At 45.2% G+C, this 24,074-nt stretch overlaps 1 protein-coding gene across 1 annotated transcript in view; it reads left to right on the top strand.

The window, feature by feature from the left end:
• Positions 1-204: 204 nt before the first annotated feature.
• CACNA1I (calcium voltage-gated channel subunit alpha1 I) overlaps positions 205-24,074 on the top strand; it is a 152,091-nt gene continuing 128,221 nt past the window's right edge. Inside the window, exons 1-3 of the mRNA XM_015860446.2 lie at positions 205-780; positions 927-988; positions 7,625-7,926. Of these exons, the coding sequence (XP_015715932.1) occupies positions 7,646-7,926 (281 nt within the window). The 5' untranslated portion in view covers positions 205-780; positions 927-988; positions 7,625-7,645. The remainder of the gene's footprint in view (positions 781-926; positions 989-7,624; positions 7,927-24,074) is intronic.

The raw sequence follows: 24,074 nt of genomic DNA, 5'->3' as shown, positions 1-24,074 counted from the left end.
GTGGCATGTGCCAAAGGCAGTGTCTATCAGGGAACACGACTGAGGGCAGGGGGCCCTGAGACCCCCACGGCTGTGTGCATGAGGAGCTTTCTCCCTTTCCTCTGAAATTCCTACCTTATGCGCCTCTAATTGTAGGTTTCCCCTGAAGACATTTGGTGTCACTGTAAGGACGGCGTTTCCCTCTATGCCTGTATGGTGATTCTCTCCCTCGCTGTGAAGCCGCTCCGTGAGCTGCCGGTGAACGTACCGTAAGACGCAGATAGAGGCAGACAGACAGACAGACAGCACAGAGCGGCCCTTCCTCCTGGCCTCCCCACTGCGGAGCCTCCGAACTTGCCCCCACCCGCACCTCCATCGCCTCCCAGCACCCCACCATCGTGCTGACCCTCCGGGCTTTTTGGAAAGAAGCTTCTGTCGCTTAACACCACCCGCCTGGAAAACACACTCACACAGCCACACACAGCCACACACAGCCCCCCCAAGCCCTCCCGCTAAAGAAGAGGTCCTTTTTGTGTTCTTTTTTTGGGGGGGTTCTTTTTTTGCTCTTTTTTTTTTTTTTTTTTTTCCTTTGGACAGCACAGCTTCAGACTCCAGCCTGAGCAGCCACAGTTTCTTACCATGTATTCTCCTTTTAAACCATCTCGTTCCTGCACACGCTCAGTCCTCACAGCTACGGATCTAACACAACTCCCCGGTCCTCGCCTGCAGGTCCTGTGCTCCCTGTCACTCAGCTGATCCTCATCTTTGCCTTTTATTTCCCCCCACCCCCCGGGTGCTGAGGTGCGTGTGTGAGTGTGTGTGTCCGTGTGCAAGGTGGGGGGTGGGGGTGGGGGGAAAGTGAGGAGGATGCCTTTTTAAATTTAATTTATTTTTAATCTTTATTTTTTTTTCCCCTGTGGGGGAATTTTTCAAACCACCTTCGTTAGTAATTTCTATTGCTTCTCCGCCTCGGACACTTCTCCCTTGGAGATTTCTTTTCCATGCAAAGGTAGGTGAGATGCATGCACACCTGTCTGACTCTGTGTCTGTCTTGTTCCGCTTGTCTGTGCTTCCCTTCTCCTGGAAAACTTGCGTCCACCGCTGTACCTGCATCACCCCTCTGCTCTTTCCTACCTGTTTCCTCCCCGGCAGAAGTAAGTCTTGAGGTAGACATGTCTGTCATGTTAATGATCCTGGCTTTCCGGAGAGGAAAGTTGTTTCTCTGTGCATATGTGTACTGTGCCCATGTATGTGAGGCTGACTCGGTTTACCCAACAAGGCTCAAGAATGGGTTTGGTGTGTGCTTTGGGCAGGGGAGGGTGGTGGAAGGGCGATGAACACCAGTCCAGCAATCCACATCCATGGGTGATTGCAGGAGAGGATGTGTTCATCACACGTTTCTCTTGATACATGGCTATAAAAGGTACACAGTGTGTGAATAATCCCAGTGATTTAGAATCAAGCTGTGGTTAGTTTGTGCCGTTGTGGTGGGGAAGGATGGTGGGGAAGGGGAAGGATTACAAAACCTCCTCCCCGGAGAGGTAACTGTCTGAGACTCAGATATATATAACTTTTCCTAAAAGCATCTCGCTGGTGAGGGGCTCCTTGGGTTTGGGGTTGTTTTTTTCTCTGCCAAGTGAGAGTTGGGTTGCAGGTCTGGGTTTCATAAATTGTCTTTCCCTTTTTTTTTTGCCTGTGATTATTATTACATTCCAATTGCGTGTGCAACATCCAAAGTGTCTGAAAAGGGACAGGGAATAGCATGTACTTTAATACAGCAAATGCATCATTTTCTGTACATCACTGTTGGCTGGAGTCAGAGGGGTGAGGAATGGAGGATTAAAAGGGAAGAGAACCAGAAATATTGTCAGACATCGGTGACTGGATGTTATCTGGTTTATTCTCTGCCAATACTGGTGTCTGTCACACTCTTGGTAGAGACCTTTTGCTTCTTGGTAACAGCATCTGGCTGAAAAGTACCAGGGGCTTTGGAAACAACGGAAGGAGAAAAAGGAAAAGCAACATGCATCATTTCCCTGCAAACTGGCACAAAAGAAAATGATAAACCTCAAAATGCAGAACTTGCTCTGTGTTTCCTCCCTGCTAATAGGGAGCGTTTTTCTCATTGATCTGGGGGTTGCTCGTGGTTCTGCATCTCAGTTGCTCTGCTATGTTAATTGTCAGCTGTTTCTGTGTGCTGTGGCAGAGCACAGGTCTGACATTTGGGCTGTTGGTTAAAGGTTTGTGATCCTGGGAGTGGGAAGGGGTCTGCTGACCCCCACCCACTGATGCTTTCCATCCAATGTGTGAACTTCTCTACCAGTGAGCAGGGCTGGATCCAGCCCCTCATCAGGTTTCCCTTTGGGGTTGGCAGGAGAGCACCTCTGTGGGAGGCTGGCAGGAGCAGATCCCTGCAGATCCCAATGGGAGGTCACCAGGCAGCAGTGGACATGTCTGGAGTGAGGCCAGCGCCGCCGCAGCCATCGAGGAGAAGCGTCGTGGGAGGGGGATGCTGATTCACCAGGAGCTCGCTGCTTGCGTGGTTGTTTCTGGGTAGACAGGGTGGCCTCAGATGTGACATGAGAATGGCTGGGCTGCTTGTGTGCACCACGGATGCTGGGCAAGGTTTTCTCTGTCCCCATTCTTGTCCCCTCCAAATCAGCGCCTTCCCGTCTGGTCCAGCCCTGAGCATCCTCCAAGCACTTCACCTGTGCTGTGGCTGTGGCTATGGCCTCTCCTCTGATCCCAGATCCTTCCATCCATTCACCAACTCCTTTCATACATGGCTGCATTCCTGCTCTGTGATCCAGGTTTGGGGAACACATGTATCCATGCCCAAAGTGATTCAGCCATGTCCCACCCAAGGGGATATCCCAAACTAAGGGCAGTTCAGCCTGACACCTTTCATCTGGGTAAAATCTTGCAGTCCTGGGCTTTGCTGAAAAAAATGCTTGGTCAGCCTTTTCTTCTTTTCTGGGGGAAAAAAAAGTGTTGAAACCGATTTCTATTTATTTTCCTCTGAGGGAATGAGTATCTGCAGCTGGAAACCCATGGAACGCTCACACAATGTTTAGGGTTCTTGCAGAGGGCCGGCTGCTGATTTAAAGTCAATTTGATTTTTCATTAAATCCAAGCCCTAATCCTGCAAATTCAAAGGAGCAGGTGAATGGCTTTGCTTTCACAGAGCCCCGCTGAAGCTTCCACATCTACCAATGGGCTCAGAAACCAGGTGGTGCAGGTGGATTTGAGAGCAAATATTTCCCTCTCTTAGCTGTGTGGTTTTAATCTGCAAGACGGAACAACACAGGGGTGATTTTAAGAGCATTTAAAGTCTGCACAACCCCAACCTGTTATTGGAAAGCAGAGTTTTCTCTCCAGCCATGCACAGGTGTGTGGTTGTTTATAATGACCTAATGGAGCCAACCAGATTCAGTTTATTCATCTGTGTCCAAAATGCGTAGCTTGAAGCTGTTAGAAACAGTGTGGTGGTTTGACAAAATGTCTTATGCTGATACTGTGTTTATTTAAGCCGTCTAATCATAACTCAGGTTCCATAAATCAACCCACTAACTTGGTAATAAACTCCTTGCTTTCCCGTTACTCATCAGCCCACTGCGTTTGAAACGCTGCGGTGTGCCCTGAAGAGCAATCAGCCCTGTGCATCAGGGACTAATAGTGATGAGGAGATCTCAGCAAATGCCTGAGTACTTGCTTGTGATGATGGATCCTGCTGCTGGGGGGGCACAGGGAGTGGGTCCCTTGGCCAACCAGGCTTGATGGGTCAGAGCCAGCCTGACGGCAAGCAGACATGCTGATGGTGGGAGATACTGTTTGCTGCTTTCCTGCAGTAGTGAGTTTCACAGGTTCCCACCCCACCATTCCCCAGCATGAAGCTTGACAGGGACAGCTAGTGAGTGACATTCCCTTGTGAGACCACTGGAGCTTGGCTGTGGGATGGGACAGAGAGGAGCTGCTGTGCTGCACTGCGGGAAGCTGGAGAAGGTGCGAATGGTGGGGATTTTGCAGCTGCAATGTGGATGCTGAGAGTATTTGCATGGTGAGATCATTGGGAGGGAAAGGAGGTATTTATTCTGTTTATTTGAAGTGTCAGAGTTTGGCTGTGGTTAAAAAAAAAAACAAAACAGCATTGTACAGGGAGCACAGGTGTCCTTAGTGGTGTTAAGCATTTCTCAGGTGTTGGGTAAACACACCTTGCTGACAGGCTCAATTATACTTCTTGCCAGCATGCAGCTTAGGAGTGGATTTACCCTCAGGCCTGACTGGCAGGGACAGATCCGACCTTCAGGAACTTCTGCTGCAGTGTGTGCTGCCCAGTGTAATCTCCAGCTTTATCACGATTGGACTAGATGATCTTAGTGGCCTTTTCCAACCTTAATGATTCTATGATCCCACCTCTCCTCCAAGCGCAGGGACTTGGGACAATGGTGATGTACTCAATTGCTCATTTTCCTTGGCGTATTTATTTTTTTGCTTTTTTGCCTCCAGAGTTACTCTAAGTTTGCTAGTAAGGGTGAGAGGAGATGGGGGATGGGGCAATATTGTGTGTTTATGGCCTTCTATGAAACTCATTTTTCTTGCACCTTTGCCCACTGTGGAGAATGATTGGACTTGGACTTCAGGGATGAGGTATGGGAATGGCTTGCATTGATGTCTTTGTTGGTTTTCAGTGATTTCTATTCAAGCAGCCATCCAAGTTTTTATTTTTCCTGGTGGCAGTGGGGAGAGAAGAGGATTTTCTGGCTCATAACAATGAGTGGCAGAGCCGGTACACAGATTATGTGGGATGCAGGGTGCCATCACAAGGTCCAAATCTACCTACTGACTAGTGACTATGTCAGAAGGAGTTGGTCCAGGAGAGACTGGAAGAAAAGACAGTGCTTCTCTAGCACTGGCTGCCATCTGTGCTTGCACAAGCCATGACTCTGTTCCCCTTGTGTGAGGTTCTCCATGGGGCACAGCTGGTGTATTCATACACTTTAATTCTCGTGCAAGTGCTTTATATTTCAGCTCAAAGGCTGAGGATGTGAGGATGGCTCCAAGGACATCATAGCTGGGAGCTCACAGGTTTTTTCTTTTCCATCCTCATCAGACCTGTCTAAGCTGACATCTTCATTGCTGATGTGCAGAAGGGAGTAAATAACATGCTAATGACTTTCCTGGATGATGGTAATAAAATAGGTTTGTACCTGCTGGTGAGGACGTGGAAAGACAACATAAAGGGAAGCAGCAAGGTCAGAAACATGGGCAGAAAATGAAGCAATGAGATTTGCCTAGGGAAAAAATGCAATCAAATGCATCTGGTGGCAACGCAGCTTGAAAGAGGTGGTTTGCAGGGCTGGCAGGGGCAGAGAAGGGATGATGTGTGCAATAAGAGCAAGGTGTGACAGTTGATGGCATATTGGATGTGGGCTTGCAGTGTGGCTGCAACCTACTATAGGTAGGTTAGCAGTGGGCTGGATTCAGCAATCATGGATGGCTGAGAGGCAGTTTTCATTGAGGATCTGGGCAGAATGGCTCTAGGGTTTGGGAGTTTAATTTATGAGTGAGGATTAAGGGCTAAAGCTGTGCAACTTGGCTGAGAGGTGGCTTAAATGAAAGGATATGATGGGAATCTACTCTCCTGGAAAGAGCCAGTGTCCCAGGGAGGCATTGCTGTGAGCAAGTTGGAAGGGGAAGAGCCTCCCCATGGGTTTGCTAGACAAGAGAGTCTTCTCCAAAAGGACGTTTTGGGGTGTCTGTGGGAACTATGCTAATTCTGTGACTTGCTTTAATTCCATTTCATGAGCAACACCTTGAGTGATATCTGCAGGCTTGGCCAAGGACTTCTCAGCAGTGTCAGCAGATGCCCACTTTGCTGTGCTGTGAGGATAAGGATGGGAGAAGCTATGAGATGTAGGCTCACTCTTCCTACAGCTATGGGGTGCTGTCCATTGTACAGGCTGTAGGTGATACATTTCAGGGAGTGCACCTATTTCTTGTTGGTTTTCTGCTCAATTCTGCTACATTCTCCCTTTGCATGAGGAAGTGCTTTGAAGAGTGTGATGCAGAAGTTCTTCTTTCAAATTAGAGAGACATCAGAAGAATATCATTAGTCATATGTGGGCTAATTGCTAATAAGTCACTCAGTTCCTCACTGGCACATACACAGGTTTATATTCATGTATGTACAGGCTGTGCACTCAGAAACACCCTCAAACAATGGACATGTGTGGTGATCAGGGAGTGCCTGGGAGTGTCCCACCACTTGGGTTTTCCTTCTGCCTCCTATGTCATAGTATGAGAATCCTGCTTAATGTAGGAAACACGCTGTGATCACAGCCTCAGGGCTGGTAGTCTCAAGAAAGAAAGGGGCAGCTGTCATTTCAAGGCTGCATTTAGCGTCAGGACTCCCAGAGGGATTCACTTGGCTCTGTATCCATAGGACCTGAAATGAGTCATGCTGAGTAGCATGGATTGAAGTGGATAAACTGCCTGTGATGCAGCTACTACTTGATCTGTGTGTGTGTGCCTGATCTATGATGGTTTGTCAACCCATGCCTTTCCCCACCAGCCACTCCTCTTAGATATGGGTTCAACTGTTAAGGTGCCTTGGGCAGATCTGCATCCATAATCCCAGCTGCATCTGGCAGTGGTGGGATGGAGGAGTGATGTTTGTTAGGAGGCAAAGCAGGGAAGTGATAATGGAGTTGTCTCCCCTATCCCTTTGCTCAGTTGTGTTGTTAATTGTGAACCTTTGTACGTCACTTTTTGGAATTGTGGTGCCCTCATCAGCAAGGATGCTCTGAGCACTGTAATAAGTCATTCCTCCTGGCTACCACTGGGCAGTCCTTGGGCAAGCAGTCCCTGAGATCATCACTAACACTCTTTCAATGGAGGCCCTGGAATTTATTTAGTTCCCCTCACTTTAACAAGCCACTTCCACTACATTATTTAATAGAAAATGCTTGGCTTTATGTTTTCCCAGAACAAGGCTGCTGTTAAGTGCATCCAACCAGCAAGGTGACGTTTTTTAGCACAGGCATGGTGCTATGCAGCATGTGGGTGCCACTGAATGAGACCTGTTGTTTTTTTCTTCCTCTGCCCACCTTCCTAGTTAGTCAAATGATTTCTGCAACCCACCTATCCATTGCTTCCACTGCTCTAGCACAGAAGAGATCCCCAATCTCCAGCAAAAGGTGCACTTCATTGAATGCCCTCTTCTAAGCTTGCTTTATGCTCACCTCTTGGAATCATAGAATCATTAAAGTTGGAAAAGACTGCCGTGGTCCTCTAGTCCAACCATCAACGAATGCCTGGGCTGTATGGTTATGACACACATTTGCCAATCTTGGGGACTGTTCAACACAAGTTGTGGTGTGATGTCAGCCCAGTTTCCTCAACTGGGAATGTGAAGGGCTGCAAGGGCAGGCTGGCTGTGACGTGTCAGTGTTGTTCACACCTCTCAAAAGTGAGCAGACATCATTGGCTGAGAAGGTGCAGCACCATGCTGGGGCATCTCTGGGGCTGTGGGGAAGTTTTAGTTATGGAAAGGCCTAGCCAGAAGGTAGAAGAAGGGCATGGCATGCAGTGCCCTGACTGCTGGTTTCTCACCTGAGTTTCTTTACTCTTTCTCCCTCCTCTCTAGGGGTTCTTGTTTGCAGTGGACATGGCAGAGTGCATCCCCCAGCCTCCTCCAACCTGGTCTGCTGGCCCACAGCCCCACAACACCTCCGCTGCCTGCCCACTGGAGCCTGTGAACATGGAGGTCTCAGAACAGCAAATGCCACTGGAGCAGCCCTTATCCTCCCCAGAGCTGGGTGAAGATGAGGAAGTCACATCTCCACCGGACCCTGATGTTCCCTATCCTGACTTGGCCCCAGTTGTCTTCTTTTGCTTGAAGCAAACTACCAGCCCACGGAGCTGGTGCATCAAAATGGTGTGCAACCCATATCCTTTCTGAGCTGCCTCTTCTCCGTCCTCACCTCCTGCCCCATCCCTTCTCTCTCCCTGTCCCCTCATGGCACCTTCCAGGTAAGCAATGAATTTTCCTATGTAGTTAACGAACCGCTTTGTTCCTTGCTCACTTCTAAACAGAACCTCAGCTGTTGCAATGTGTGATCAAAATAAGCTGCTTGTGAAAGAACTTCAGAGAGAGATACTGACAGCACAGATCACGGCAAAATGGGTTGGAAAGAAGGAAGGATGGGAAGAAATATTGCAAAACTGCTTGTTGTTCTCCTTCCCCACTCCCTGGAACAGAGATAGGAAGCTTCTGGCCCAGGAACTTGGCTACCATGAATGGATGAGCTGTCCCCTGGTTCTGAGTACATAGGTTTAGTGAGATCTGGTAGGGAGCCACCAGTCCTGGGCCTTGGTTGCAAGGTACCATGGCAATCAATGTTTTTTTCCCACAATCAAACTTCACTCATTTTGCACAGGGAGGAGATGGAGTCACCATCCTTTGAGGTGTTCAAGAAATTTGTGGAAGTGTCCCTGAGGGATGTGGTTTAGTGAGCAATGTTGGTGGTAGGTGGACAGTTGGACTAGATGACCTTAGAGATCTTTTCCAGCCTTAATGGTTCTATGTTGAGCTCTCCTGGAGGAATCTTGCTGTGATTTCTGTCCAAAAATGAACAGGACAATGTATTATAGGTGTGCTGGTGAGCCCTGTATGTCCTCTGGGATACAAGCAAATCCTTTCTATGCAAGGGAGGCCACCAGTCATACACATATGCCCCCATTCACTCTTAATGCACGGAGGACTCTACAATGCAATCACGCAAACAACTAACACCTACATAGCTAATTAGTACCAAGGTTGATAGTAATGCTATATAAAGCAGGCAGAGGACAGTTGTTGCTTTTTGGATTGTGAGACCCTTCAAGGTGGGAGGAAGTGGGGGATATGATGAAACATCAGAGAGGTTGGTTTGAAATTTTATATAAATGTATTTCTGGTCATAAATCTCATGTGGAGGTGCTTTTTCCCTGGGAATTTTTTAGCTCCTAGTTAGGTGGCTGTTATCTAAATGGATGATTTTTGTGTTTTCGATGCGTTGGCTTCTAATTAAATCTCTGTGGCTGCACAGTGGAGGCTTGGGAAATATCACCAAGAGACTTTTCAGGTTCAGGATGGAAACCCCAAGTGAAGCCTGGAGGTGCTGTTAGCAGTAACAGATGACCTTAGGTGCAGATGAATCTGGAGTTTTGTTTCAACTTCAAATGTAGCATTTGAGTTTCTGATCTGAGCTCTTAAAGTTCAGAAGCTCTTGGAAAGGTTTTGCATTCTCAAGCACTGGTTTTGAATGAGAGTTTATCAGAGATTCAGGGTTTCTGCTTTTCTTTCTACTGGTTGCTTCTTAAAATTTTGGAACTTCATACTGAATTATGCATTGCTTTTCAATTGCTGCATGACTGCTCTAGTTGTATGTCCTAGGAATCTCTTCCCAGTGTGTTGTGGGCTCCGAGGAAAGCATGGTAGATTTACGTCTACAAAAAGACTGCATTTAAAAGATGAGAGAAAAGCAATAGGACAGATTTGGGATCAAGATTTACTCCCGAATGGAGGAAGGAGGCTTTAGTATCCATGTTTCTGGCTTAAATCAGTCAAAACAATCCCTGCATAGTACAGAGTTTAAGATCTCATAGTTGTGTTCTTCGAGGAGTCTGGTGCTGTAAGCACATGCTTGCATTTAAGCATATATACATGACATTGATTATAGAGGGATTTTTCATAGAAGCTACAGAATGCCTTCCTATCTGGCTTCATGTGGCACATGTGAAGGGCAAAGACGGGGCTGCTGGAAGCCTGTTGAAAAGATTGTTTCAGAGCTGTGATTTCAGCTCATTCGGATGAAGTTTGCTTATTTGCTTTTTTCCTCTTTTAGTCCTTTTTTGGAATGAATCATGCAGCAAGTAGTTGCCTTTTTTCTGTGTTGTTTTTTGTTTTAAATGGGAGAATTTTGCTGCACCCTCGAGGCTGCTTACAGGTCATCACATCATCACATGTTCCTGGCATCACATATGTTTTTGACAGCATCATAGAAATCACGTGATTCTATACCCTGGCTGCAAATTGCTCACTGTGGTCTTTACTCCGTGAGGAAATGAGCCCGTTTGTAAGGGGTGTTTCTATGAAAGTCAAATCATGTCTTCTAAGAATTTGCTTGCTTGATTTTTGCATTCTGAAGCTTTTTCACCTTTTTATATTGGGCTATCAACTTCCAGGGCTTTTGTGCCAAGGCAGGAGAAAGCTGAGTCAACACCACAGGGCAACATCTGGCCTCTCCTGAAGATTCAGCAAAAGAAGGGAGGTATTAATTAAAAGCCTCTTAATCTTCTCATTGACTTTCTACTAGGGCAGAGCTTCGTGATCATTATATTTGGAAGTGCTGTCAATGAGACTTAAAATGGAAGCTCTGAACATTAAGGACTGTGTGGTAATTTTTGTAAGCACAAGGTCATTAACCACCAAATTTCCATTTAGGTAATTGCATTCCACTTATTTAAACCCCCCTCCCCTGAAGATTATTTTTTCTTCCATGAGCAGTCCTGCAATTTTATGTGCTATTAAGCAACTGCCATAGTCCTTTGCTGCAGTGCAGCAAGAAGGGGAAAAAAAATCAGAAACTTATGTCTATGTTTGAAAGTCCCTTCTAGATGCATATTAGCACACAGATATGTGATGCTGTTTTTGCAAAACAGAGCAAATGAATTGGGAAAATCCAACAAGATCTGTAGATGCAACTGAACGTTAAGGTACAGACTTTGTTCCGTGTAACATTTCCAGTTCTTTTCCCCACATGTAATATTGACTGGGATGGTTTTAAGTATGGGGTGAATGAGCGTTTGAATTGCTGGGCTGTGTGATCTTCGAGGTGTTTTCCAACCTTTGTGATTCTGTGAAAGCTGGTTACTTTGGTTAATCGCTATTTCTGTTTTGATGACCAGATACCAGGCTTGCTGCTCTGAATTGCAGACAGTGGGACTGCTTGAGCTGAAATGCCAACACAGTCAATATTTGAGAGAGGCTGTAAGATTTTTTTCCTTATATAAAACCTAAACTCCATGTCAAATAAGATTTCAGGCTGAGCTTGAAGCGGAAATAGGGTGAAAAGTATGAAACGTGTTTCCAAAACAACTGTGTAGCATTCATCTTATGAATTCATAAAACACTGGGAACTAAATAAAAGCTGTGCCACATGGTGTCTCGCACAAAGTGCCTGATGCAGACTTTCAGGCATCTCTCAGTCTTCTCATCATTTGCAAAGTGCATCTCTGCTAGTCTCCTTGGAGTTCCAGGAAGACTGCATGCTTCGCTCATCATAGGGTCAAATGCAATAGATTTGGTTTATCCTTTGAGACTTTCCTTAAAAAGCACTTCACAGGGGTCTAGACCTCCCTTTGCTGTACTATCTATAATATTGATGTGACAGCAAGAGTGAGAATGAAGTCTGCCATTAAAAAAATTGATGTACACACTTAATTTTTAGCACTGGGGGCTGCTTTATGGGGTGTAAGTCAGGATAGCTACTCAAAACTGATAGGAATGCTTATGTATACTGAGGGCAACCCTGTAGTTTGTTGAAGATTTCCCAAATAGGGATTTTGCTGCCTTATGTCTCTAAATTTCCTATTAGTATGATTCAGGCTGCCCAAGAGGTGGTAGAGTCACACCTGGAGGTGTTCCAGAACCGTGTGGATATGGCACTGAGGGACACTGGTTAGTGGGCATGGTGGGGATGGGCTGGTGGTTGGACCAAGTGATCTTAGAGGTCTTTTTCAACTGCGATGATTCTGTGGTTCTGGAGATATTTTTCAAGGCATGTTTCAGTTTGGGCTGTGTGTTAAGTGCACAGAGAGGAACAACTTTGGGCACATTGATGAAAGAGCCAGGGAAGCCCACGGGTCTGCTCCCCACCTCCTCCCTGCCTGATGCCGCAGGCATTGCTTCACACTCTGTTTCTTCATATGGAAACAATTGTAGGTTGCAACAGCAGTGCTTCCTGCAGGCACTGCCCTGTGTGAACAGAGTGGAGAATCAAGTGCTGGAGGAGGAGGGAGAATGATGTGTGTGGATCAACAATTGGTACTTCTCTCTGTGATGCTGAGCTGTGGTGCATGGGGACACAGTGATGCACGCAGCTGAGGAGTCGACAAATCTTTTGCTTGTTAATAAGCTTTTGGTGTCCGGTTGTGTTATATATTACAGTTTGGGAGATTTGTTTTGTGTGAATGAATTTCCATCTGCAGTTTCTGAAACGCCTTGTACTTGTTTTTGCCTTAAGCAAAGGCTTATTTTTGCTTTGTGTGCTGTTAAACCCCTGTCTGCAATCCTTATGACAACTGGATGTAATTAATTAATAAGCAGACAGCTTATTAATTAATAAGTTTATTTCAACTTTAAAAATATTTGCTGTCATACTGCCTGAGCTTCTTCAGTCTTCTGATTAGGTTTACTTTTTATGCATCTACATTTATTATTTTAGATGTATACATACATATATATATATATATATGCACTTAAATATACTTATATGCAATTAAAAATATACTTTAATTACTTATATTTTCATATCTACACATGCACAAAAGAAAGGCTCCTACCACTCTAGTAGGTAGAGGAAAAACTTGAAATTGTGACCGGAAGGTATTACAATACATCAAAAACTGAGTGGCTTATGAATTTTAAGCAGTATTCATCATTCTTGAGGATGGGAGGGATTGTGGCTTTTCATTCTTGGGGTCAGCAGTGTCAGCATTTCTGTGCATAGCTGGAAGCACTAAAATGTCTGTGTTATTCCTGCTTTTCCATCTCAGACAGATCTTTCTCCTTGCGAATTTAGCTCAGCAAGCAGGTGAAGAGTCTGGCAATTATTTGAGGTCTTGGATAGATAAGTATTTGTTTCAGGTCAACAGGAAGGTGCTGCTCTGCCCTTAGGCATGGATTGATTTCTGTGGGTTACACTGCTCTGTAGACCTTTGTTCAGCCAACAGGCATATCTGTATGTATACCTGGGAACCAACAAGTGCAAGCTGTTTTTCTGTTTAAGAGGTTGTATAACCCCTCTACGCATCACAGTGCTCTAGACCGATGTTACAGCTGCTGATGTTGTGTAGGGAACTGAGCTGATCAGAGCTCTGCAGAGGATGCGGTTTAGGTGGCATCAGTGCTTTCCTGAGTGTTCATCGAAGGCTTTCCAAGCTTTAAAAGAGGACAAACCTGCCCCAGTGTCAGGGTTTTCTGCCACTCCATCAGGTTCACTGCTGGGGAGGATTAAGTTTAGAGCTGGCTGGCTGGCATCCTGGGTTGTCTTTGGGGCTGATGCACAGCTCCTCTCTGATCCTGTGGAGGTGAGGCAAAGGAGAGTGCAGGCTTATTTTTGCAAACAGTGTAGTTCATTATTTCCATAATGAAATATTGGGTGCTCTCTGGGCTTACTCGGTGGTTGTTTGCCTGAACTCTGGATCGGAAAGCAATACTCTGGTAAATTTCAGGTTATCTCCTGGGATAAAAACCCTGACACCCAGGTACAATTTGTGGGCAAAGGCAAGTGGCATGATAGTACTTAGGACCCCCCATGATGGCTGGAAAGGAAGCTTTGCAAAGCTAGTGTCAGGGGAGCATCATTAGCGTGGGTCATTTGATGTGCAAGTTTGCAATGGGAAGTTTAGAGTGATCATTTGCACAGTCAGACACGGTGTAAATTGAATTTGAGCTCCTGCATTGTCATTAGTGGCACACAAAGGATGGATATGTTTGAAGGGGATTTGAATGCTTATGGTCTGTGAGAAATTGGCTGGGTTGCACATATGTGAGATGTACACAGTTCCAGGCAAGTGGGCAGATGTAAAGGCATGAGATCTAAATTTGGCTGGCTTGCAAGCTGGCCCTGTATATCTAAGCAAGAATGCTGAGACAGGGTATCTCATTGCCACCTGTCCCTTTAGCTTATTCTCTGGAGGTTCTTACAACGAGACATCAAAGACCATGGATTGGAAGTGAAACAAAGCAACAGCACAGACTAAACCAGAGCTCTGACTGTAGCTTCAATGTCCTCAGTAAGGATGGAAAATGTCTGAATGCATCTCTACTGTCTTGATGCAAATTCCTGTGCCTTTTCCTCTTTACTAGAGGATAGATTCCCAGTTCTTGGTGGAAGGGCTGACAGCAAAATATTGAGAGATTGCTTTAGAAGAGGAGTGATTTTTGCTGTGTGTGTATCCTACTTCTGTGTTTCTCCAACCAGTGCCAAAAGCAATAAAAGACCAACCAATGCCGCATGCTCTGATGCTTCAGAAAACTGGTGCCAGGACTTTACTGCAGTAGCTTTTAACAAGGTAGTTGTTGGGCTTGTGGTCAGTGTACATGCACAGTGTGGGGAAGCAGGTAGAAGGGGATGGAAGTCTCATTTTTGTCTAGTGTAAATTGCTGTTAAATTGGAAGAAAGCCACAAAGGTTGAGTCTACCTCCTGCTATTCTAATATTCCTAATAGAAACAAACCTATTTTCACTTGCTGTTGTTCATCAGGGTAGTTTAGAAGGATTGATTTTTGTTGCATTGCACACTTATCCAGTGCAGATGGTGTGGCTGGTGCCAGCCTGGGAGGGAATGTAGTTGTAGTGAAGGAGAGGCTTTGTGCTGAGTATGGGGATGGTAGAAGCACCTGCTGCTGCACACCAGCAGCAAAGTGTGCTGCTGAAACAGAACACTGAAAAACCTTCTGGAGAGTACTGTGTCAGTTCACTGGAGTACATTCTGCCTTGAAGATGGAGAGCATTTGCTCACTGAGAAATGGTCAATTTGCCCTTTTCAATTGCTGACCACTGGAGCAGGGTGTGTAAGGGAGCTGGATGTGGCTCTCTGTGTAACACAAAGGGCAATAAAAACACTCATTTTGAGTTTAAGACCTATAAAATATTCTGACCAGATGTCTGATTGCGTTTTCCACCATAACAATTCAAATTAAATAATGCAATTAACCACTAACAAATTGTCCAGCTGCCAATTTGAAGACTTGATACTATTCCCACCCTGGATGATGAGAAAGGGCCGGCAATTAGTTGAATATGCTAAGTATCCTGAATGGAACGCTTGGCTGGGATTACGTTAGGTGAGAAATGGCTAAGAGCTGCAGCCCTTCTGCAGAAAATGACCTATATCTATACCCAGGATGGTTAAGAAAAACGTGGCCTGGTTCAGGTCTGGAGAGAACACAAGCAAAGAGACTGACAAACGGTCAGCCTCTGTGCTGGAAAGGCCTTTACAGCCCCAGAGAGAAGCTGTCTTTGGTACTTGGAGCATCTATTCCCAGTCCCCTCTGGGAAATACCCAACTCCCTGCTGAACCACACTCCCTGGGCTCCAGCTCTCACAGGCAGATGCAGACAGATGTGAGATTAGACTGCTAGCCACAAGCCATGTAGTTGTGGTGTCCTGGCTCTGTGCTCTGGCTTGGGAGCTGGGCAAGGTGCTTGAGGCTTTGTATGCTCAAGTTGAGCCAACCCTGTTGCCTCAGCCTTGTTCCTGACCCCCAAACCACTGTGGGAGCTGTTTCGGCTTTACTTTCATAACTCAGTTTTGCTTATTGCTGCCTCCCCAGAGTAGCATAAATGCTGAAATACCACAAGGACTTCCAGATTGCTTGTAGTTTGAAGTAACTGGATGTCTTGAGAGGCAGACTGAACCAAATGCACCTCTTGTGGGATTTCTTAAAGAGTCGTGGATGAAAAGGGCTAACATCAGTACAAATTCATCCAAAAGAAAGCTGCTGAATCCAGTGCTTGTAATGTTGGCTATGAGATTTGCCTCAACAGACAAGGAGAAGTAAGGAATGGGAAGAAAATGGTAAAATATTAACCTTCCTGTTGTGACAGGCAGCTCATAACAAACAGCAGCTGTTCTGTTTCATGGCATGGAAGAGGCAGTAGTTCAATATTTGGGGGTGGAGGAGTATTTTCTTCCATGCAGAAGTGGATATTCTCTGAAGTCAGAGATCCAAAATGTTTATTTGCTTTCCGTGCTCTGTTTATTGTTTGGGAGCACACTAAAACACCATGAAAATGTGCTCAGCAAATCTGCATGCCCCGTAATTCATACATCCCAAGGGGATGCTCCCTGTGTTTACTTATACCTTGTATCCTGCTTTACAGACAAAACCTCAGCACTCAAGTGCAGCAGTAAGTCCCCATAAGAATACAAGGTCCTTATTTTCTATAAAATGTTCTATCAGCCTGCTAGCAAGCATTGCTGGAAAACATTGTTATCAATAATTAAGCTAAACCATGTTCAAACAAAATATGCCTTGTGATGTATTACAGTCTTTGTTTCTATTCACACATTTATTGCCTTATGATGTAATTTTTGCTTTGCTTATGTCCCCTGGTTTTGTAGATGGACCTGGCAGGCTCTACTCTGTGCATACTTGAGTTTCAGGCCAGGCCTTGAAAGTGTTTGTGTCACAAGTGAATTATATTTAAAAAGACAGGCTCAGAGAAGTGTAGCAGTAATAATACATTGCCTTTGTGGTACCACTTGATGCTCATTGCCGCTGGCCAACTCTGATATTTCTTAATGAAAGATGTTTTTTTCTTTTTTCCTCATAACACTTCTTTCTTTTGCTTTCTTTTTTCTTTCTTTCTTTTTTTTTTTTCCTTTTTTTTTTTTTTTTTTCTTTTCCCCGTGGCTCCTTTGATTCATCTTGATATTGCAAGATCATTCCCTGCTTTGTAATTTGCTCTTTTCCCCATAGTGTAGCTCACTGCTTAGCAGCCTCTCTGCTGGCAAGTGCTGTTGTTTTCTTGCCTGGAACCCTCTTTGGATATAAGATTTTAGTGACTAGGGGTGGCCTAGACTGTAGTTCGCCTCCTTACACAATGGAATTCTCCAGAGGAAAAAGACTCCTCACTGTTTCTTTGTAGCATTTTATTCCTCTCATACTACTGCTTCCTCATTTCTTTACAGGTTGACCCTGTTGTTTTTCCTAGTATGGATGACCTCTTGATAATATAGTTTCATCCTTGTTGGATGCACAGGAGTGTTTTTCCCCCTTGTCTTCTGTCCAATGGGATCTCTGAAGTCATATGGTGCATGCGAGTGATGTGTGCCCATATCAACGTGACCAAAGATGTGAAAGACTCCTGTTTTTCTGTTGTGTCACATGAGCTGGTAACACACTTTTCTAAAGATGCCTCTTAAAGAGGGAAAAGTTACTTTGTTACTTAAAGAAATTCTAGTTTGAGATGCGGGAGATGAGGGCAAAGAAACTGGTGAGCAAATTAAGCTCGGAGAATCAGCGAGCCAAGGTAGAGAGATAGTGTGATAGGAGAAATGGCATCAGAGGGCAGGGACTGGTGATGGGAATGGGCAAGGCTGATGAAGGGGTGAACGTGTATGTGGCTGGGAAGAAACTGGCTGTGAAGATAAAAGCTGGGGCAATGGGCATGAGTAAAGATTGCCTGGGTCTTGACTGAATGCCATCCCTCCCTGTGGATGCAGGGATCCCGTGACAAAAATCATGTCAATGTGAAATGGAAGACTGGGCTCAAAAACCAACCAACCAAAACTACTTGTGCACACGTGCACACACACACACATATACCCTGCAATAAAACAAGCCTCTATAATTCTTCGGCACAGGCAAAATAATGCTATTTAAAAACTGCTGGAATTGTTTTTCCATCAGAAAAACAAAAAATAGCCATACCTGTTATGGAAGCTTCATCTCAAGCTGCCAGTCAGGTGATTCTTTAAGTGCCTGGGGAGGATGTTAGGATGTTGGATATGAGGAAAGATTTCTTCTTGGAAAGAGCGGTGCTGCAGGCTGCCCAGGGAGGTGGTGCAGTCACCATCCCTGGAGGTGTTCCAGAACTGTGTGGATGTGGCACTGAGGACGTGGTCAGTGGGCATGTGGGGATGGGCTGGCGGTTGGACCAGGTGATCTTAGAGGTCTTTTCCAATCTTAATGAGTCTATGATTCTGTAAGACTGCTTGAATGTAGGAAGAGCTTAGAGTGGGGCTAATTAGCTACATACAACCTTCTACCACTTAGCTTATCTCTAACTGAAGCCTTGTCTTTCCCTACAATACAATAGTTAACTATTAAAGTAGGCACTTAAAACAACAAAACCCCAACAACAAAAAGCCCAACACAGACATCATCATCTTTGAGAACAATGACCTGGGACCTTTTCTAAGCAGAATTAATTGCATCACTCCACAGTACGTTTTAGATGCTGTTATTTATTTAACATGCATTTATAGTACATTATGAGGTCTCACACATCCTTTAAATTTTCAATTAGCTTTTTAACTTAAAAAATAAATAAATTAATCTATTTCACACTTAGTGGAATGCCTGTGATGCTTTTTTCTGGAATGTGTGGCAGATGTCTGGAGGAACTGTGTTTTCTCCCATATGGGGTTATTTTTACTGAAAAATGAAATAGGATTGGCACTTCATTTGAATTCCCTGAGCTATCACACCACAGGTTCTCTGTCTGGGTGTGAGACGTGAATTGATATCGTAGGTAGACCACAGAAGGAGAAATGTGTTTCCTTCTCTGGGTGAAGGAGAACTTCCCATGGAGAAACGTGCTCCAGGATTCACCTCATCTTTCTCCAAGCACTGTAAGGGGAGCAGAAATACATGGGGATATCTCACTCCATGAGACTATCCAGAAGTAGTGTTAACTGTGCACTGGGACCTTTCTTCATGAGGAGTAGGAAGATGGTAGCTTTGAGGTTTCTCATTCCTTCAGAAGACTCCTTATTTTAGTGATACAAGCTGTTGAAGTGAGAACAAAGCCAACACTTCATGGTTGGGTATTGCTGAATTTGACTCCTGGATGGATGGAGTAATAAATTGTGATTATTGTGGCTATGTCAGGCCATAACTGTATGCAATTGTATGTGGCTTAGGGACAGATCCAGGTATTGCTTTCCACTAGCCATACTTTGCTGAGGTTTGGTGGGTGTTTGTGTTGACATCTCTTCCTCTCTACCGTGTTTGAATATGGCTTTCTGTCCCCCTGTCCTTGCACTGTGGTAAGTCATGTCCCTGTGTTTCCTTTCTTCTGTTCCTTATGGGTACCCTGGTCTAGAATTAGATATGGAGATTGGTGGCCCCCCATGTGGCAAGGGGGTTGGAACTTCATGATCCTTGAGGTCCCTTCCAACCCAAATCATTCTGTGATTCTATGACACAGATTGAGCACCACACTTGGGACAACCTCCTCTGAACCTAGAACTTGTGTCAACATATTCCCTTGGAGATAAATGGAGTGGAGATGAATACCGGGTGTCTCTGGAGGAGGCAAATGCATGTGCTTTCTCACTGTGGAACAACTGAGTTCTTTGTCCTGCCCCTCTCCTTGTGCTCAGCTTGAACTGAGTTTCTGGGAAACAGAAGTCCCAAGGCTTATTCTGCTGCTGTAGCAGTAAGTATGCACATGTGAGACATTTTTGAGCATCATTTAAAGAGACAGAAGGGCATAGCCCTGTGCAATGCTGTCAACAAGGGCTGTATATCACTTGAATTAAGGGGTGCATACCATAGGGCTGCTACATAAGTGTGAAGAGGTGGTGGCCAAATGACATAGGGCCTTCCCCATAGGGCAGGGGATGTCTGTGGCCCTGTCAGAGGAAAGCAGAGGTGTGTTAAGTTGGGCAGCTCTAGCAGGAGAGCACTAAGTGATTATATCCTTCTCAGTCCCCTTGATTTCTTTGGGTACTTGAGTGTAACTAGGCAGATTAGTGTCATGCACTTGAGGCTTTCTCTTGTACCTGTGGCATTACACACTCATGTGTGTGCTTGAAGGATTTCCTTATCCATTGCTGTGACACCTCTCAACTGGATGCAGGATTACTCCTTTCTGAAGGACTTAGCTGCAGGCTTGCATTTGGCACTGATACGGAAACCTTAAATGCACCCTCAACTACAGTTATGTCTCAGTCTTCTCCCCCACTATACTCCACATGCACACACTGAGATGTGAGCAAGAGTTAACTAACAGGTGATGCAGTGGTCAGATGGTCAGAGTGCCCTGATAATTGGACAGAAGAATGTGTGATATACTACAGTAATGTGCACATATTGCTTGTATGTATTAGCCCTTTGCACTGGTGATACATGCAGAATAAATGTATTTGAATAATAATGCTAACTACTACACGATAAATCTAAATGAGCTCTTTATCACTCTAATTTATGAGCATCTATATAAATGGAAGGAGTATTCGCCATTCTCCTCTTGCTGTCCCTGAAAGATACAGGAGGATTAGAAGACATTTACATTGATGAAGCTAAGGTAAATATTTAACCTACTGGCAAGTTCCTCTCTAATTATCACTAAGAGAGACTTACTGTGCTTTCCCCTGTGTATCAGGCTGGGTGATGTCAGGGGATACAGGGAAAAGAAGGGGGGAGGTCTCCACTAGTGCTTAAGTTCCTGAGTTATCTCAGGTTTTTTTTGTTTTTTTTTGTTTTGTTTTTTTTTTGTGTTTTTTTTTTTNTTTTTTTTTTTGTTTTTGGGTGTTGTTTTTTTTTTTGCACCTTATAAAATTTCATGCCATAGCTAAACACACAATCCTTAGCCTGTAAGCGTTTTTTTTTTTTTTTTTTTTTTTTTTTTTTTTTTTTTTTTTTGTTTGTTTGTTTTTTTTTTTTTTTTTTTGGTCTGGAAGTTGATAATTTAAATCTGCTTGAGGTGCAGGGGAGGGGAAAGTGTGAAGCTATGATGGGAATAGGTTGTGGTGGAGGACATCCAGTAGAGTGATGAGTTTTGGGCCACTTTGAGGGGTGAAAGTGACTAAAATGCATCCAAACCAAATGGACCCCAATTGTTTTGTAGGTGGGATCCCAGTTTAGATCACCAGTGCAAGGAGCTGTGTTTTGATGGCTGCAGCGAAGCTCTCCCAACCCTTTCTCAGTGCTGTGGTGTGGTGCATTCAGGCAGCCAGTGAAGGATGCAAAATGTGATTTGTTTGAAAACTGAGCTACAGGGATTGGGGTTTATTTCTGAGGAGTGCTCTGTTGGCTAGTGGTGAGGAGGCCCTGCTTTGGCAGAGGCAGGAGTGAGGCTGCACAAGGTGGGCTGAGCCTCCTTAGGAGATATGGAACTCAAGGCAGGTAAGCATTCAGACATAAGTGTGGATAATAAATTGACACAGCTCCATTAACTTCCAGAGAGCTCTGCTTGTTAACCCCAGCTCAGAGCCTCTGGAGTTTCTCAAACTGGAGTATAAATCTTACAATAGGGAATGAGCTCCTTCTTGCATGACTTCATCCAACTTTCCTGTGTTGGTCAGGCTGAATATATCATAAGGGACAGTCTTCGTGCTGTTTTCATGCAAAGGCATTTGTTGAAATACAATGGAATCTGAGCTGGAGAGCTGGATTTGAGTTTCAGCTTTGCTTGGTTTGTGCTTTATTCACATCAGTCTCCTTTCCCCAAAATGCTCCTATCTCTCACCCTGTCCCCCAGCCAGGGAGGCAGCTGTTGAACCACCATTTCTCTGCTTTTAAGAGGCCCGGGGGAGAAGGAGACAAAGCAGAACATCTCCTGCCTTCTCCTTTGATTGTGAGTGGGGAGCTGAGTTCCCAGCTGAGCCTGTGCTGTGCTTCCTGTGACAGGGTGAGACACTGCTCTGGGGATGCTCTGGTGGTAGAACTTGCTACAGGACAAGGGAAAGGTCCAACAGAAAAGCTGATAGCAAGCCCAAGAATTGTGGAGGTTTTGCTTCAGGTATTTTGTTGGTCCTCTGTGTATCTGTCCGTACAGGGGAGAAATGCTGGGCAGGAACTCGTGAGGAAGCCATGGCAGCTGCAGCATGGAAAATGCACAAGAGAGGGAACCTGGGGAATAGGGCAGGGCAGTGTACTGAGGAGATATGTGTCTAAACCTGATGTGTTTCCATGGAATGTGGCTGGCAGTGCAACTTCCTTGTCGCTTCTTTAATCCCATTCAGGCAAAGAAGAGTTGTGAGGGAATTCAAAGCAGAATGAAACTATGTCATTTCCTGCTGTAGCATGTACCCTTGGCCCCTGCACCTTCCCCTGCCTCTGTGTTCTTATGACTTTTCTGGGTAAAACAGCCTCTCTTATACTTGAGCTCCAGCTCTGGCCCTGACTCAGCTCCTGAGCTGGGTGAGCCATGCTCCGTCCTGCTGCAGAGTGCTGGGGACCAGCTCTATCAGATCTGACTGGCATCCTCGCCTCTAGTCCTTCAGTGTCCTGCTCATTCTGCTGCTCTGACTGGGGCCCACTGTGTCCCTACTGTATGTCTCTTTTTTGTTGCTGCTGCACATACAGGAGTCTCAGTAAAGCCAAAGTGCTCTTTACTCATCTGTGCATGCAACCATCCCCATTCTCCATTTGAAAAATTGCTTCCTTTGTTCACTCTCATCGCTTGGTAGGGAAACAGTTGAGAATCAGTATTACCTGAGCATCTAACAGGGGAATAATCTGTAAGGAAGGACTGAAGGTGGTTCTGGAACACCTCCAGGGATGGTGACTCCACTACCTCCCTGGGCAGCCTGTGCCACTGCAGCATTGCTCTGAGAATTTTCTCCTACCATCCAACCTGAACCTCCCCTGATGCAGCTTAAAGGCATTACCTCTTGTCCTATTGCTCTTACATGGGAGAAGAGGCCAAATTCCTTCTCCTTAGAGACCCTGTCGCCTTCCTGTCCCAGGCTGCCCTCTCCTGTCCCCTATATCCTTAGGTTCCCTGTGCAACTTTGCCAATGGGTTTCTTTCCTGCACATCAGGCTGCTGAGTTCCTTGTGCCCATACTTGATTACTGAGGGATTTAATGGTTGTCTGAAGTGTGGATTATTAATACTGACCTCAGGCAATGGCTCATTAAGAATGAAAATAAAACATAAAATGAATCGAAAAGGAGATGAAGAGGCTAAAGTTTAGAAAGTAACTGTGAGGAACTGTGAAAGGAGGGAAGAAGAAATTGAGTTTGAGAGCTGATTACTCTGGAGGCAGAGCAGAGAAGAAGAAAAAATAGGAGGCTTAATAGGACAGGAGAGGAGAGTGAAGGGAAGTGGATTGAGGGAAAGGAGGGCCAAGGGAGCCCTTGCCCAGGCAGGATTCCAAGGGCCTTGGGCCTGCTGAGATTTTGGCAGGGGAAGCAGATGGGAAGAGAGAAATTGCAAGTCTGAAGGCTGCATGAAATATTTAAGATGCTCCATAGAACTAGCTTGTTGGTAGTGGTGAGATGCTGGGCAGGAAGAGGACAAGAAAAGGTTTGGCTGATAGTGGGAAGACTGAAAAGATTCTGCCAACATACAGCTCTGTGCGTTACATCTTTCTTCTTACCTCTTGTTTAGTTGTCTGTGGAGGTGACATACTGTTTCCTCACGTCAGACACAAGGAAAATTTTTAGACACTGAAGATTTATATTGATTCTCCTTCATTCTTCCCCTTCCTTTCCTTTTCCCCATTCCCTAGACTGAATGCATTCCTCAGATCATCATTAATACCATCAGTGTGAGGTCTTGTTCATTCTTTTCTACAGCTAAAGTAGGACATACTTCTGCCTCCTTTGGGCAATAACCCCCCATTCTCCCTCACTTCCTTGTACTGCAGCAAGGGACATGACACTAGGAGTTACCTCCTCCAACCCCTTCCTTCTTCCCATGTGGTGCATCCCTTTGTGTGTCTGATCTTGGGGGGTTGGGAGGCTTGAATAATGCTCAGTGCAATGAAGCCTGGTGCCCATTTGTGGTGATCACAGAACTATGGAGAGGTTTGGGTTGGAAGGAACCCTTTGGGTCCATCTGATCCAACCCTTACTTAAGCAAAGACACCCAGAGCAGAGTACTCAGAAACATGCCCAAGAGGCATCTGAAGAGAGGAGACTCCACATTCTCTCTGGGCACCCTGTGCCAATACCACAGCACCAGAACAGTGAAGATGCAGGAGAAAAATATGGTTGTGAAAGTATTCACAAGGAACTTTTTGTTGACTTGTTTGGTAGAGGCAAAGCTCTGAAATAAGTGGAGTTCATGAAGTCAGGGGATCCAAGCAATGGCAGAGGCCATTTTCTCCTGCTCAGCCCTACAAGAGGATGAGCATGCTAGCTAC

This window comes from Coturnix japonica, chromosome 1, assembly GCF_001577835.2.
Source record: "Coturnix japonica isolate 7356 chromosome 1, Coturnix japonica 2.1, whole genome shotgun sequence".
Classification (NCBI taxonomy): Eukaryota; Metazoa; Chordata; class Aves; order Galliformes; family Phasianidae; genus Coturnix; species Coturnix japonica.
The sequence above is the reverse complement of the archived record's forward strand: the minus strand, read 5'-3'. Positions and strand labels throughout refer to the sequence as shown.